The sequence below is a fragment of the Furipterus horrens genome, unplaced genomic scaffold (genome assembly GCF_987537825.1).
Source record: "Furipterus horrens unplaced genomic scaffold, mFurHor1.1.pri manual_scaffold_7, whole genome shotgun sequence".
Lineage (NCBI taxonomy): Eukaryota > Metazoa > Chordata > Mammalia > Chiroptera > Furipteridae > Furipterus > Furipterus horrens.
Window position 1 is genome coordinate 87,072,085 of NW_028327177.1, and position 14,131 is coordinate 87,086,215.

The 14,131-nt window shown below is 39.2% G+C and overlaps 1 protein-coding gene and 1 pseudogene across 1 annotated transcript in view; one reads left to right on the plus strand and one right to left on the minus strand.

Annotated features, from left to right (window-relative positions):
- Window positions 1–981: 981 nt before the first annotated feature.
- On the plus strand, window positions 982–7,639 carry LOC150004752 (bifunctional phosphoribosylaminoimidazole carboxylase/phosphoribosylaminoimidazole succinocarboxamide synthetase-like; annotated as a pseudogene).
- A 461-nt stretch (window positions 7,640–8,100) lies between these two features.
- SNTN (sentan, cilia apical structure protein) overlaps window positions 8,101–14,131 on the minus strand; it is a 34,183-nt gene continuing 28,152 nt past the window's right edge. The window contains exons 3-4 of the mRNA XM_090284925.1: window positions 10,012–10,151; window positions 8,101–8,262 (exon numbers count right to left, since the gene is read on the minus strand). Of these exons, the coding sequence (XP_090141051.1) occupies window positions 8,101–8,262; window positions 10,012–10,151 (302 nt within the window). The remainder of the gene's footprint in view (window positions 8,263–10,011; window positions 10,152–14,131) is intronic.

A 14,131-nucleotide genomic window follows, 5' to 3' on the forward strand; every position in this document is an offset into this window, starting at 1 on the left:
AAAATGTGCCTTGAATAAAATGAATGGGTTGGCTGAAGTCCCCAAATTAATAACATATAAAAGGAGTGTTCATGTGACTGTGCATCAGATAATTACAGCTAGTGAGGGGTTCAGGCTCTGAGATCCTCTGTCCTAATGGTTTTTCCACTCTGCATGGGTTTCATTGACCCCTAAACAACAAGGACACTTTACTCTGTGTCTTTGATCTTGAGAATATTTTCTGTACTGCTTATTTGCGGTTCTAAGCTAAACTGGAATGAACACAATCTTCATCTAATTTTAAATCTTTCTCATCAATTTTTAAAACTACCACATTCTTTGTAATCAGACCCAGTTTACTCATCTACCATTGAAACACAATGTGTTTTCTTTATTCGGCTTGACATTGACCTGCACTGAAGCCATTAAATATTTCCTTTTCCAACTCTTCCATTTGAAAAGGACTCATTCATTCTCTAATTTGTTTATTCAATATTCATTAAGCATTTACTATGTTTTAGGTACTGTTCTAGGTGGTGAGATACTGTACAAGACAGGCAGGGATCTTGCTTTCCAAGATGTTATTTATAGGCCAGTAAATAGCCACATACTTTGTAGGACTTATGTGGCACTTTCAAAAAAAAAAAAAAAAAAAGCATATCTCCAAGTTTTTAACCTAAAAAGCATTGAGAAATTATCAGCCTTTCTCCTCCTCCTCCTCCTTTTTGTCCTCCTCCTCCCTTCTACCTCCTTCTTGTCCTCCTTCTACCTCTTTCTCTTCTTCCTTCTTCTCCTTCTCCTCTTTCTCCTCCTCCTTCTTCCTCTTCTCCTCTTCCTTCTCCTCCTCCTTCTTCCTCTTCTCCTCTTCCTTCTCCTCCTCCTTTTTCTTCTTCTTTATTCTTCTCCTCCTCCTCCTTCTTTCTCTCTCTCCCTCCATCTCTCTCTCTCTCCTTTTCTCTAGTACCCCTTCTGCTGACGTTTAGTCCTCTCTGTATTGAGCTGATGGCCAAGGTCAAAAGGTAGCAAAGAGGAGTAGAGGAGATAGGTTTTGAAATGATTAAAATTTGTTCAGATGCTCACTGACATTTTGTTGTAATTTTCTTTTTTAAAAATCATGGAAAAAATCTTGGTTTACACAAAAGTATATTGGAGCATGGAGATTTGGGGAACATCCGGTGGCAGGGCCCCCTTTTACTGAGTAAGGAAGAATCTGGGACCCCAAGAGGACTGGAAAATGGGCAGAGCTGGGGAAAGGTCAGGGTTCTGACCTCCATCTGCATTTCTACCACTCCCCTCAGCACATGCCAGTATCCACCTAGCGGCTCTGCCGCCCACCTTCCCCTTCTTCCCTAGCCTTCTTCCTGCCATTTTCACTCTCTTTTAAGAAAAACCATGGCTATAAGGCACACAGATTTAAAAATTCTATTGCCTTCTCTCAAAGGAAAAGTTCCCTGGGAAATGTAAAATAAATGACAAAGAGAGGCAAGGAAAACATGTCATATTGTCACTGTTCCCTCCCTCCTCCACCCCAACTCGTGATCCTTTGTCAGTTGTGGACATATGAAATGCTGCTGCTTCTTCCTCTTCTGACTTTTTCTCTTCCTCCTTCTCTTATTCCTCCTTATTTTGGAGAATAATTTGTTGTTCTAAGATATAAACCTTAAATAATGGAGAAGCTCTCCTTGGGGGAATTTTGCATACACTCATGTCATCATAGAAAAAAAACAGACTGTGGCACAAAACAGGTGTGAGGTGGAATTCTGGGTTATATCTGCCATTTATTGCTTTGTGATTCTGAGTAAGTCACTTGACTTCTCCAAATTGAATTCTCTTTTGTAAGATAAAGATAATAATACCACTTCTAAAGTTGTTTACCTAATTAAGTAAAAGACCATATGACAACACTTGAGTACAGTAGATACTTTGTTTGAGCAGCTATTAATAAAAATAATGATTATAATTTGTCTAAATAGACAAATTAGTATGGTTATGAGACATATATAGACCTTTTTTTTAATTTAGAGAAATTTTTAATTACAATCAACATACAATATTATATGAGTTGTAGGTGTGTAACACAGTGATTAGACATTGGTATAACTTATAAAGTGATCAACTCAATAGATCTAGTACCTATATGGCACCATTTATAGTTATTGCAATATTATTGGTGATAGTTCTTATACTAAACTAGTATATTTATGTTTTGTCACCAAAAATGAGTATGAAAAATCTTGTGTTAATTGTTTTTAGATTCAGAATGTGAATAAAGTATTGAAAGCTTATAACAGGAATGTATTGTGTTCCCTAAGTGTGCTGAAGTGGAAAACATGCCGAGTCCCTGCTTTACACCCTGCCACCTCCAGAATATGATAATTTTAAAATCATACCCCCTCAAAATGTCAAAGAGAAATGTGAATCTGCATGTCCTAGATTGAAGTTAGAGGAGAGGAGACTGACACAATACATCTTTCAGGCCTGAATTCTCAGTCACTTTCTGCCCTTGACCATGGGCTGGTCCCCCATAAGTTTTCATCAGCTCGGCCAGTGTCAAGGTCAGCTCATGAGCTGGAATCCTATTGGTTTTCTTCCAGTCTTTTCCCCCTTTCTTGTAAAGGACTATTTAAAGCACAAATACTAATCTCTTACTTAGACACATTTTTAGATGCTAAAATAAAGAAAATTAAAGGTTCTAGGAGTGGGAATGTTTCTGTCATGCACACCAAATTGCAAGAGTGTTCACAGTTCTTGTATAGGAATATCTTCACTATATTTAATCAAAGGAAAACTTCACAGAGAGGTTTAGGCTAGCTCTTTTTATCCAGTGACAATGCAAGAAAGACACTTTTTTTTTCTGAGCCCACACTTGAGAAGCAAATAACTACCTTTCTATTTCAAAATTATAAATTTTATATTAGAAATTTTTATAACTTCCTCTGTTGATCATTTCTCTGATAACCTGTTTACATAATATGCAGAGGCATTTCTCACAGTCCTTGTTGGCTGGACATGAAACTTGCTTCCCTGACAACAGACTACTAAATCAGGTGTAATCCTTACTCAATTTCAGCCAATCAGATTCTCAGTCTTTGGGATTGAATTCAGGCTCCTTAGATTCTGCATTGTTCCTTATGAGCATTTAAAAAGAAAAGTAAAGTCAGTAATGCGGACATTGTGTTTGCTCTTGTGCCAAGAAGTGGAAAGTACTGATTAAGAAAGATGAAGAGAGATGTAGAGATAGAGATAGAAATGAGAGAGAGGGGTTCGTTGTCTTCCTAGGATAAAAGTGACAGCAGAGGTCCTGAACATTTATTAAAAACTATATGAGGGTAAAACAAAAGAAGCCTATGCATTGTTAGATAGTCCAGGAAAAGCTCTCTTGCAGTCCTAGGGCCAGATTACAACAGGAAATGCAGCCAGAATAAATCACCTCAAAGTAAAAGCTGTACAGTAATCTCAAATAAAATTACCAATTGTATTTTTCAGTTGCTACATGAAGCAGGTATCAAAAGTGCTTTCACCAGAAAATGTGTGGAGACAACATTCATTGCACCTAAGAGTGAAATCATTCTAAGAATAGGTTTGTGGAAGCAACTGGTTCTTCCCTAGTGTCAAGGAAGGATACAAGTTTTAGCGACCTAAAGTGGTACTATTTTCAAGGGTAGTGCCAACAATGACCAACAGTGGTCTGTGGAGCAGCTCGTTGATGCAAAATTCTGCTTTTATGGACTTGTAGGCCAAACTGAATCATGCTACACAGGCTACTTTTAAAAGATTTGTTTGCTTGTTTGTTTGTTTGTATATTTATTTTAGAGAGAGGGGAAGGAAGGGAGAAAGAGAGGGAGAGAAACATTGATTGATTGCCTCTCACATGTCCCTAACTGGGGACCTGGCCCGCAACCCAGATATGTACCCTGACTGGGAATCAGACTGGCAACCTTTTGGTTTGCAGGGCAGTGCTCAACCCACTGAGGCACATCATCCAGGGTGTACATAGGCTATTTTTGAAACACAGAAGAAATCCTGATTGCCCCAAGGGCTATACACAGGTTGATATGATTGAATTTGGTATTGATGTCACCATCAAAACAAGCAAACAAACAAAAAAAAACAATTGCCCCTACTGATGTTATTGATAATGACCAGGAGATTGAAGCCAACGGAAAGATAAACAATCATATCATGACCTCAAGAATATAACTCCTGAAGGACTCCAGATAGTAAAGAAAAATTTCGAGTGGGTTGCAGTAAGAGTAGAGTTGCTTCTAAAATCAGGAAGTCAGTGCAAGGTAGCGGTGTTGATGGGCTCAACCTCTGATCTTGGTCATTGAAAATTCAAGGTTTGTGGAAATTTTGGCATCTATGTGAACTCTGGGTAACTTTTGTCCATAAAGAACCAGATGAAATTCTGAGGATTAAAGCTGAGTATGAAGAGGATGACATTCCTACTGTAGTTATGGCAGTGGCAGGCAGAAGTAATGGTTTAGGTAACATTACATATCTAGTTATCAGCTGTCCTCCCCCTTGTCCAGATTGGGGAGCTCAGGATGTCTGGTCTTCTCTTTGGTACCTAATGGTCTTGACTATTCACCTATACTTTTTACAGGAAGGTATGCTCTGCTTGTTGCTCAGATATTTGGATTAAACAACCATTTGGTAGGGGCCAAACTGCAAGCAAGTATACTGAACACATGGTTTTCCTTGACAGGCTGACAAGAAAATCAGAGAGGCAAATTTTTTTAAAGGAGAAAAACTAAATTTTTTGTTTAGCTGCAGAAAAAAATCAAGCAAGGTGAAAAGACTTTTAAATCAATCAGAGAAAATAAATAACATTTATTAGTGAAAAAAATGTGTGTGTGTGAGAGAGACTGTAGAATAAAATCACATGCAGACAGAAGCAGAAACAAGAAACCAGTTTGAGAAACTAAGGGAAAAACCTTGGTTTTGCTTTATATTACTGTTTGTAGTACTTTGTGGATGTTAATTGCATTTTCTGTAATTTCATTTCATAATATGCCCCTGTACAGTGACAATAAATACAATCTTTTTATTTCCCTTTGTAAATGTATATATGTATGTGTGCATGGTTGTGAGTTTGGCAGGTTTTGCTTCTTGCATATAAGGAATTCCAAGACAAATTTGCCTTCATAATCTCACCTATGATCAGTAACCTTTTCAAGGTGGCACATTTTTAAATTTTATATTTTAATCCTCACTTGAGGATATACTTTTTTATTATTAATTTTAGAAAGATAGGAATGGAGAGAGAGAGAGAGAAAGAGAGAGAGGGAAAGGGAGGGAGGGGGAGAGAGAGAGAGAGAGGGAGAGAGATGTGTGAGAACCTGTACAAACCCCAACTGGGGATTAAACTTGAAACCTAGGTATGTGCCCTGACCAGAAATTAAACTCGCAACATTTTGGTGTACTTGATGAGGTTCCAACCAACTGAACCACCTGACAAGGGCAAAATGGTACATTTATTTTAAGAGTAGAGCTTATGGTCCTGGGACTAGACCCATGGAGTGAGGCTTCTGTGACCTAGGGTCTTAGCATCATACTACTTGATTTATCTGTCACCAATGCTCTAATAGGTACACATGTACTTGCTCTGGTTTCATTCTTTGCATGAGATAAAAATAGATGTTATAATAGATATCTTCCTCAGAGTAATGTGATTTTCCATCTGGAATAGATTTCCAAAAATTTCTTACTGGGAGCTCAGAGGGTTAGGATGGCTCCAAGATTTCCCATCACATCATTGGCCTGGGTCTCTTTTCCTTCTCCAAAAGATGTGAATTTGGCCTTTTCACTGGTCACCATGGTTGCCATATTCAGCTATTTGTGACTTTGATGGAGACCAACCCACGGAGTTCTATTTGAGGAGTTCCAGATGGTTCTCCAGGCCCCAGCTGGTACCACCCTTTCTTTCACAGTGCCTGAAATGTGTGCAGCTATTTGTGCTGATTTGTAATATTATTGTTCACAACAAAGTCTAATATTAACAAAATTAACAATGCCTACAGAGAGGACAGGGAACTCTCAAACCTGCTAGTTGTATGATTTTGGGACAATCAAAACTCAGTGCTTCAGTTACCTCATCTGTAAAATAATAATACCCACCTAGGGTTATTAGGGGGTTCAATGAGTTAATATATGTAGAACCCCTAATATAGTGCTTGGTATATAGCATGAGCCCTGTTGAACACATGTAACTCCTGTTAAAAGGCAAAGTCTGGGCTTTCTCTTACATGGAATATAAACACTTAGAATGTCTGTAGTTTGGAAATGGGGAGGGCCAAAAAGATTTGGACCTTAGTGGATTTGGGGCACTACCGGTTGAGATAACACTTCACCAGAGAAAGGGTGAAGGTGTCCCTCCTGAAAGAGTTTTCTTAACATATTCATGTGAGACTTGCAGTGTCAAGCAGGAAGAAAAAGGGAAGATGAGGGAGAAAACTTGGAAATTGACTGTTGTGGAGCAAGTGCGAGAACCAAACGGTCAGAGACAACCAAATTAGAATTTAAAGAGCCTTTATTAGCTGGCCAGCGACTGCCCACCCGTCCACAGCCGGACTTAGGTAGACAGCCCCGACCCTAGGGGTTGGGGGGCTTATAAAGCATTTCAAGTGCATTCTTGTTCCTGCAGGGGCAGGAACTTGGACAGAAATACAGCTTGTACAGACAAAAATTTTCCACTCTTTCCCAGGTCATTGCTCAAAGGAAAAGGTCACTGCTATTCCCCAAGTCATTGCTCAAAGGAATAGCTCACTGCTCAAAGGAATAACAGGTTAAGTTCCCTGTTCTGCTTGGTCGGAGCATGCAACTGCGGGGGTCCTGAGTCCAGGACCTGAGTTCAGCTAATTACCCTACTGGCTGGATATCTGAAAAATACCCTATAACAGTTCCAATCATTTTAAAATAAATAAAAGCCTTCATGAAAGTCATGAAGTCAAATGTCCAGGCATTGACCTCTGTAAATTCATATATAGATATAATTTAAACTCAGAAATACATGTATGATGACAGAGGATGTGGGTCCTTAGGGCATGGCCAGTTTTAGATCATAATCTCAAGGAGTTTTTAGTTAAACCACGGTCACAGATTACAAGGATATTGTTATTGTTGTTTTGGTTTTAAGTCATGTTTATTTAAGAATAACTCACATACAACAAAATTCACCATTGTTTTAAAAAGATTTTATTTATTTATTTTTTAGAGAGAGGGGAAAGGAGGGAGAAAGAGAGGGAGAAAAACATTAGTATGTGGTTGCCTCTTGCGCACCCCTAACTAGGGACCTGGCCCACAATCCAGGCATGTGCCCTGACTTGGAATCAAATCAGCAACCCTTTGGTTCACAGGCCAGTGCTCAATCCACTGAGCCACACCAACAAGGGAAAGATTCACCATTTTTAGAGCACAGTTTTAGAGTTTGACAAATGCATTCAGTCACAAGACCACCACAGTCAAGATACAGAACATTTCCATCTCCCCCTACAAGTTACCTCATGCCCATTTGTGGACAACTCCATTGACCACCCACAACCCTGGCAACCACTGATCTGTTTACCCCCTATAAGTTTGCCTTCTGCAGATTGTCAGTAAAGCTTCTTTGATCTTTGAGACCAGGTCAGGTGGTAACAGCACTTTTAGTATCCTGTAGCTCTTATCACAATTACAATTAAGCTGTATATGCAATTGATTAATACATTGATCAGTGTCTCTCTCCACTGTTAGACTTCTCCAGACATGTGTGAGGGCATGGATGGTCTAGCTGATTCATTACTGCATCTCCAGCAAATGTCACTTAATGAATGAATAATGAGTGATTAACTGACTATAAGGAAAGTGCTCTGTCACTATTGACTAAGCAAGAGTAAAATGATATTCAGTGACATAAATCTTTCATATTGTAAAACACCAAAAGATCATATTACTCAGAAATTCCTGAAGAGTATGTGTGGAGTTTGGAGTTATTTTGGGCCTGAGTACTAGGAATCAGAGCCAGCCGTGTTATGCCAGATACATGTCAGGATATCAATTAATTGAGAAGAAAAAGGGAGATGATCTTTAATTATTTAACACTGTCTTCGGCCATTATTTTGTTTAAATGCATAGTTAAAGCTACTTATCTGACCATTTTATATGCCATGTATTTTTTAGTAAATCTGACATTACAGTGATGCTTAACAGTAAGATCATGAAATCCTCAAACTCAAGCTTATTTTCTGTATGCGCATCAAGTTCAGAAAGGAAGTCTTTGTATTTTGAGTTGGTTTCTTGTTTCTGTAAGAATAAAGAAAAAATACAAGCCTGATTTATTGTGCCACTTGGGTTTTACAGATAATAGGCAATAATAAACTTGTTATTAACTAATGTAACATGTCAAGTTGCTACTAGTGCTACTAGATGAGCACCGTGTTAAATATTTTCATGTGCCATCTCATTGAATCCTTCCAGTGACCTTACTGAATATGTACTATCATTATCCACACTCTACAGGTGCAGTATCAGACTCATCAAGATTTAAGTCACTTGCTCCAAGCTAGGCAGTTATTGGTTTAGAGCCAGACATAGTCTTGGCTACCTCACCCACTTTTAACTGCTAAGCCATTCTGCCTCTCCACAAACACAGATATGTGTTATGGTTTCAGATTTTCAAAACACAATCCCTTTGGAAGTTATACAGCATGTGTTCCACCAAACAGTTAGATTATTCAGAAATATGGAAGAAAATATGCTAAAGGAAAATATGTGGAAGATTGTTCAGCATTTAGTTTGAACACAAATCAAATCCAAGTTCGTAGTTCTCAAATATGGATTGAAGAAAAACATATAAATAGTAAATAAATGGAGAGGCTTTTTGGTTTTCAACCACAGCTTGTGAAAGATCTTCCAAGTGACATTGAAAACGTTAAAATAATTTCATTTGCTGTTATAGTGAGCTATGTTTGCATTTAGCTCAACCCCAAATGCTCACCCATGTGCTAGCTGTAAAAAAACATCACAGCAAGGACTGAGCCATGTTAGGAATGATGATACATTCCTCTACAGGTTTAACCCATTACTGCTTCTCCAGGTTCATTCTCCTCAAGAGGTCACACCTTCCAGTGAGGGTCAAAAGAGCTCTCCCAGCCCCTCCAACAGAGCTGATTGACACATTCTAACAGAATTCATCACTTCCTCCTCACTTTCACCTTACTTCAAACCTGCTGATTCTTCAATCTTCTGTTCTCTTGGAATGGGATCACCACCTATTTTTTCCCAAAGTCAAACTGGGATATCATAATTTGCTTCTCCTGTCCTTCAACCTCAGAGCCAATCAATGATCAAATCCTATTCATTCCATCTTCCAAATGTCTCTCATATTCACCACCCTAGCCCAAACCATCACATCGGCTTCCCTTTGGATTGCTTTGCCACCCGCACTCCTACCCCAATCATTCTGCAGTTAGTGTAATTTATTCTTCCTGGTCTTAGAAACCATTCCTGGCTTCTTTCTGCCCTCAGGTTATGCCTCTGTAACATTTGGCTTCTCTCCACCTCCCCAACATGATCTCACATTGACTTCTCTTTCTTCCCCTTTCTCACCAAGTACTTACCGGCTCTCATAGGTCTTTGAAATACTTCATGACCATTGCATCTGCCATTCTCTCATCTTGGAATGCTGTCATCCTCATCCCACTGCCTTGACTTGTAACTCTTGCTCATTCTTTAGATCTCAACTCTACCTTAACTTTTCAGGAGCTTTTCTTTGACCACCCACCTCAAGATAGTCCCTGTACCTCACTCTTTCATGCAAGCTCTACTATTTCATCATCCTTTGAATATTTCTCATTACTTTTCAGCATATCTCTCTAGCCTGCTGGACTGTTAGCTTTTCACTGCATTAAGCCCAGTGTTCAGCTCACCTCATTACATATAGTAGGTGTTCAATAAACACTTGGTGAATGAACCAACATGGTGGGGCCTTGAGCTGGAGTTGTAGACTCTTTGGACCAGCCATTATGGTGTTGTGCCTGTTAATTCTCTTACCTCTGTAAAATTCCTAAATTGGGTTTGTAGCAGATTTTTGGCAGTAGCTTTTTCAAGTTTACCATAAGGGTCAGAAGAATTTCTGAAAATCAGAGCAGTGGTAGCGATGGCTTTTTCCAGATCTGAGCCCTTCCCCAGAACTGTGGGAGAAGACATGCCCAATGATACAGCCTAAATCAGAGATAATCTTTCCCCAGACATGGGATTATATCTTCCATGGGAATAGTGGGGAACAGGGTTATAAAGGGTATGTCATCCTAGCCCTGTTCTTGGGCCATTTGTCCTCTACAGGGAGTGGGTCATGAGAGTGTTTGATCCTGGACTTTTAAACAATAGAAAACAAAAATCATTTCAAGAGTAATAGAATTAGTAGAATTAGGGTGAAATTTACCACCTGCTTGCTATGTGGCCATGGACATAAAAAACCCCTCATCTCTCTAAGCTTGGGTTGTCTGATCTATAAAATACTTATGGAGTACCTACAATGGGCTAGGATCAGTTCTTGGCATTGAGGATACCTCATTGAATAAGACAGAGTCCTGCTCTTGTGGAGTTAATATTACATGTTAGACCAAGCATAATCTCATGCCAGTGTGATAAAAGAGAATGACATCCAGAACAAGCTATTTGATGTCACGATAGATAAGCAAACTCTTTGACTAACTGCCTCAAACATAGTCCTCTCAGCTGGTTTCTCTGGTTTAAATTTCTTAAAAGATCAGTGCTAACTCATTTTTTTCTAGTGGGTAGCAACATTGAGAACTACACAAGGTACACTGAAGACTATTCTTAAGCTCTCTCCTCTCTTATCCCTAATACAACCCCTACTATAGAACTTACATTATAGTTATTACATGGTTAACTGGCTTTCCCCCCAACCTGCATGCTAGTTCCATGGGGCCAGGTATCATACATTTAATTTATCATTATATTCCCAGGATCAGCACACATGCAAGGTATAAGTACATGCTGTTGAATAAATAAAAAAAAAAAAAAAAAAAAATCTCACAGCTTTTAGACTAAGTTATGTGCAATAATTGTCCATTGAGAGGCTACTGATCAGTGAGTAAAATGTAACTTTTGTATTGAGCAGTCACTGTGCTCTTGGTTCTCTCCTAAGGGGCTTAGCACATGGAGGTGACACACCAGCTGTGGCCTCTGCCCTACATATCTGTTTTTAAGTATATTTTATTGATTATGTTGTTATAGTAGTCCCAATTGTTTTTCCCTTTGCTCCTCTCTGTCTAGTATCCCACTTTTCTCCAGCAATCCCACCCTCCTTAGTTCATGTCCATGCGTTGTGCGTATAAGTTCTTTGGCTTCACCCGTTCCTATATTATTCTTAACTTTCCCCTGTCCATTTTGTACCAACTAATTATGCTTCTTAATCCCTGCACAATTTCCCCATTTCTACCCCTTCCCCTCCCAGCTGATAACCCTACAAATGATCCCTAGAGCCATGATTGAATTCTTATTCTGGTTTGCTTAGTTGGATTTTGTTTTTATTTTTTAGATTCAGTTGTTGATAGTTGTGAGTTTGTTGTCATTTCAGTGTTCATAATTTTGATCTTCTTTTTCTTAAGTAAGTCCCTTTGACATTTCATATAATAATGGCTTGGTGATGGTGAACTCTTTTAGCTTTACCTTATCTGGGAAGTACTTTATCTGTCCTTCCATTGTAAATGATAGCTTTGCTGGATAGAGTAATCTTAGTTGTAGGTCCTTGCTTTTCATCACCTTGAATACTTCTTGCCAGCTCCCTCTTGCCTGCAAAATTTCTTTTGAGAAATCAGCTGATAGTCTTATAGGCACTCCTTTGTAGGTAACTCTTTGCTTTTCTCTTGCTTTTTTTAAGATTCTCTCTTTAGCCTTTGGCATTTTAATTATAATGTGTCTTAGTGTGGTCCTCCTTGGGTCTAGCTTGTTTGGGACTCTTTGTGCTTCCTGGACTTGTATGTCTATTTCCTTTACCAAATTAAGGAAGTTTTCCTTCATTATTTTTTCACATAAACTTTCAGTTTCTTGCTCTTTTTTTTTTCTCCTTCTGGCACTCCTGTGATTTGGATGTTGGCACATTTAAAGTTTTCCCAGAAGTTCCTAAGACTCTCCTCATTTTTTTCAATTCTTGTTTCATCATTCTGTACTGGTTGACTGTTTTTTTCTTCCTTATGTTCCAAATCATTAATTTGAACCCTGGTTTCCTTCCCTTCACCATTGATTTTGTGTGGATTTTCCTTCATTTCACTTAGCATAGCCTTCACTTCTTCCCTTATGTGTTTGCTGTACTCAAGCATATCTGTCAAACATGTGAGCATCTTCATCACCAGTGTTTTGAACTCTGTGTCTGTTAGATTGCCTATCTCCTTGTCACTTTGTTCTCCCACTGGAACCTTGATCCTTTCGCTCTTTTGGGGCCATACTTCTCTCTCTCCTCATCTTGACAGACTCCTGTGTTTGTTTGCCTCTGTGTCTTAAGTAGAACTGTTGCCCCTGTTACATTAGGTATTCGTCAGTACAGGATGACCGATTTCACCACGTTGTGGCACTGTATGTGGGAGAGGGGTCTGAGAGACAACAATGCTGTTTGTTCAGTATGCACCCTTTTCCAGGCACTTCTCTCACTTCCATATGGAACTGGCGCCTCTCTAGCTGTTGCCCTGGCCATCATTCCCAGAGTGGGTGGGTCTGCAGATGTTCTAGAACCGTGAGGGCTCTTTAAACAAGTGGACTCTGCTGAGAGACAGGCAGTTTCTTTCTCTGCCCCAACCCCCACTGGTTTGCACACTCAGAAGCAGTGAGGCTTTATTTTCCCTGGTGCTGGGACCATGAGCTGCGTGGTCTGGTCTGAGGCTGGGAACACTCCCCAGATGTCTCTCTCTACTTTTTAAAATGTGTGACTGCACTTTCTGCCAGCCTGCTGTTGTTGCTGCTGCTGCCACCACACCACATTCTTTCCGCCTCAGCTCCACCCCTCCTACATGTCTGTATGAGTATTTCCTCTTTATATCTTTGTTTGTTGAACTTCCATGCAGCTCAATTTCCTGGAGCTTCTGGTTGTCTCTAATTTTGAGATAGTTGTATTCCTTCTTAGTTATGGAGGGAGACACAGCGTGTCTGTCTAGGCCTCCATCTTGGTTGGAAGTCATCTGCCCTACACATCTTACTGTTTAGAGGAGATATAAATAATAAATGAGGTGAACTGTGTATACATATATATTTGTTATTTATATTTGATAATTATTTCTCTGTAGACATATGTAAATTGCACATTGTGACTTGTGGTGTATGAAGCAAAGAATGTGTAGAAACAGAAAAAAAATGAAAATTACATAGTGGGTCTAGGAGTAAAGCTCTTTAGATAGCTTGTCTTAGAGTCCTCTATAAGTATATTAATATTTAAGCTAAGACCCATAGGATGAGTGGGAGCCTGCTTCTTGAGAGTGTGGGGTCAGGCTTGGATTAAGGTTATGCAGAGCATCCCAGGCTCAGGGAACAATATGTGCAAGGGCTTAGATCAGGAGTCACGCTTTACATGACAGATCAGGAGTCTCAGATAAGTTGGAACAGCTGAGATGAGATGGTTGTGGCTAGAGTCTAGAAGATGCAAAGTGTTTGATTGGGAAAGGTAGGCAGGGTTAGACCATGCTGCTCATACACCATGGAAGAAAATCAAAATTTTCTTTAAAATGTAGAGAAAAAACATTGAAAGGTTTTAAGCATCTCTCTTTTTTTTTCAATTAAAGGTGAAAGGGAAGAACTAGAATTAAAGGAAATGGATGAAGGAAGGAGTACATGGGCCTTCTTAGTTTTTACTATATCTCTGAGCAAGACTCAGGCTAAATGGTGCTGTTACAATTTGTGTGTCTATAAGCATCTGCCAATGAATAAAATAGAACAAGAGTCATGGAAACACGGAACAGACTGACAGTGACCAGAGTTGGAGGAGGGAGATAATGGTGGAAAGAAGGTGAAAGGACTAGTTAAAGAGCATGTATGAATGACCCATGGACATGGTCAACAATATGGGAATTGACTGTGGAAATGGGATGGCAATGAAAGGCAAAGGAGGAAAAATTGGGACAACTGTAATAGAATAACAATAGAAAAATCTTTTTAAAAA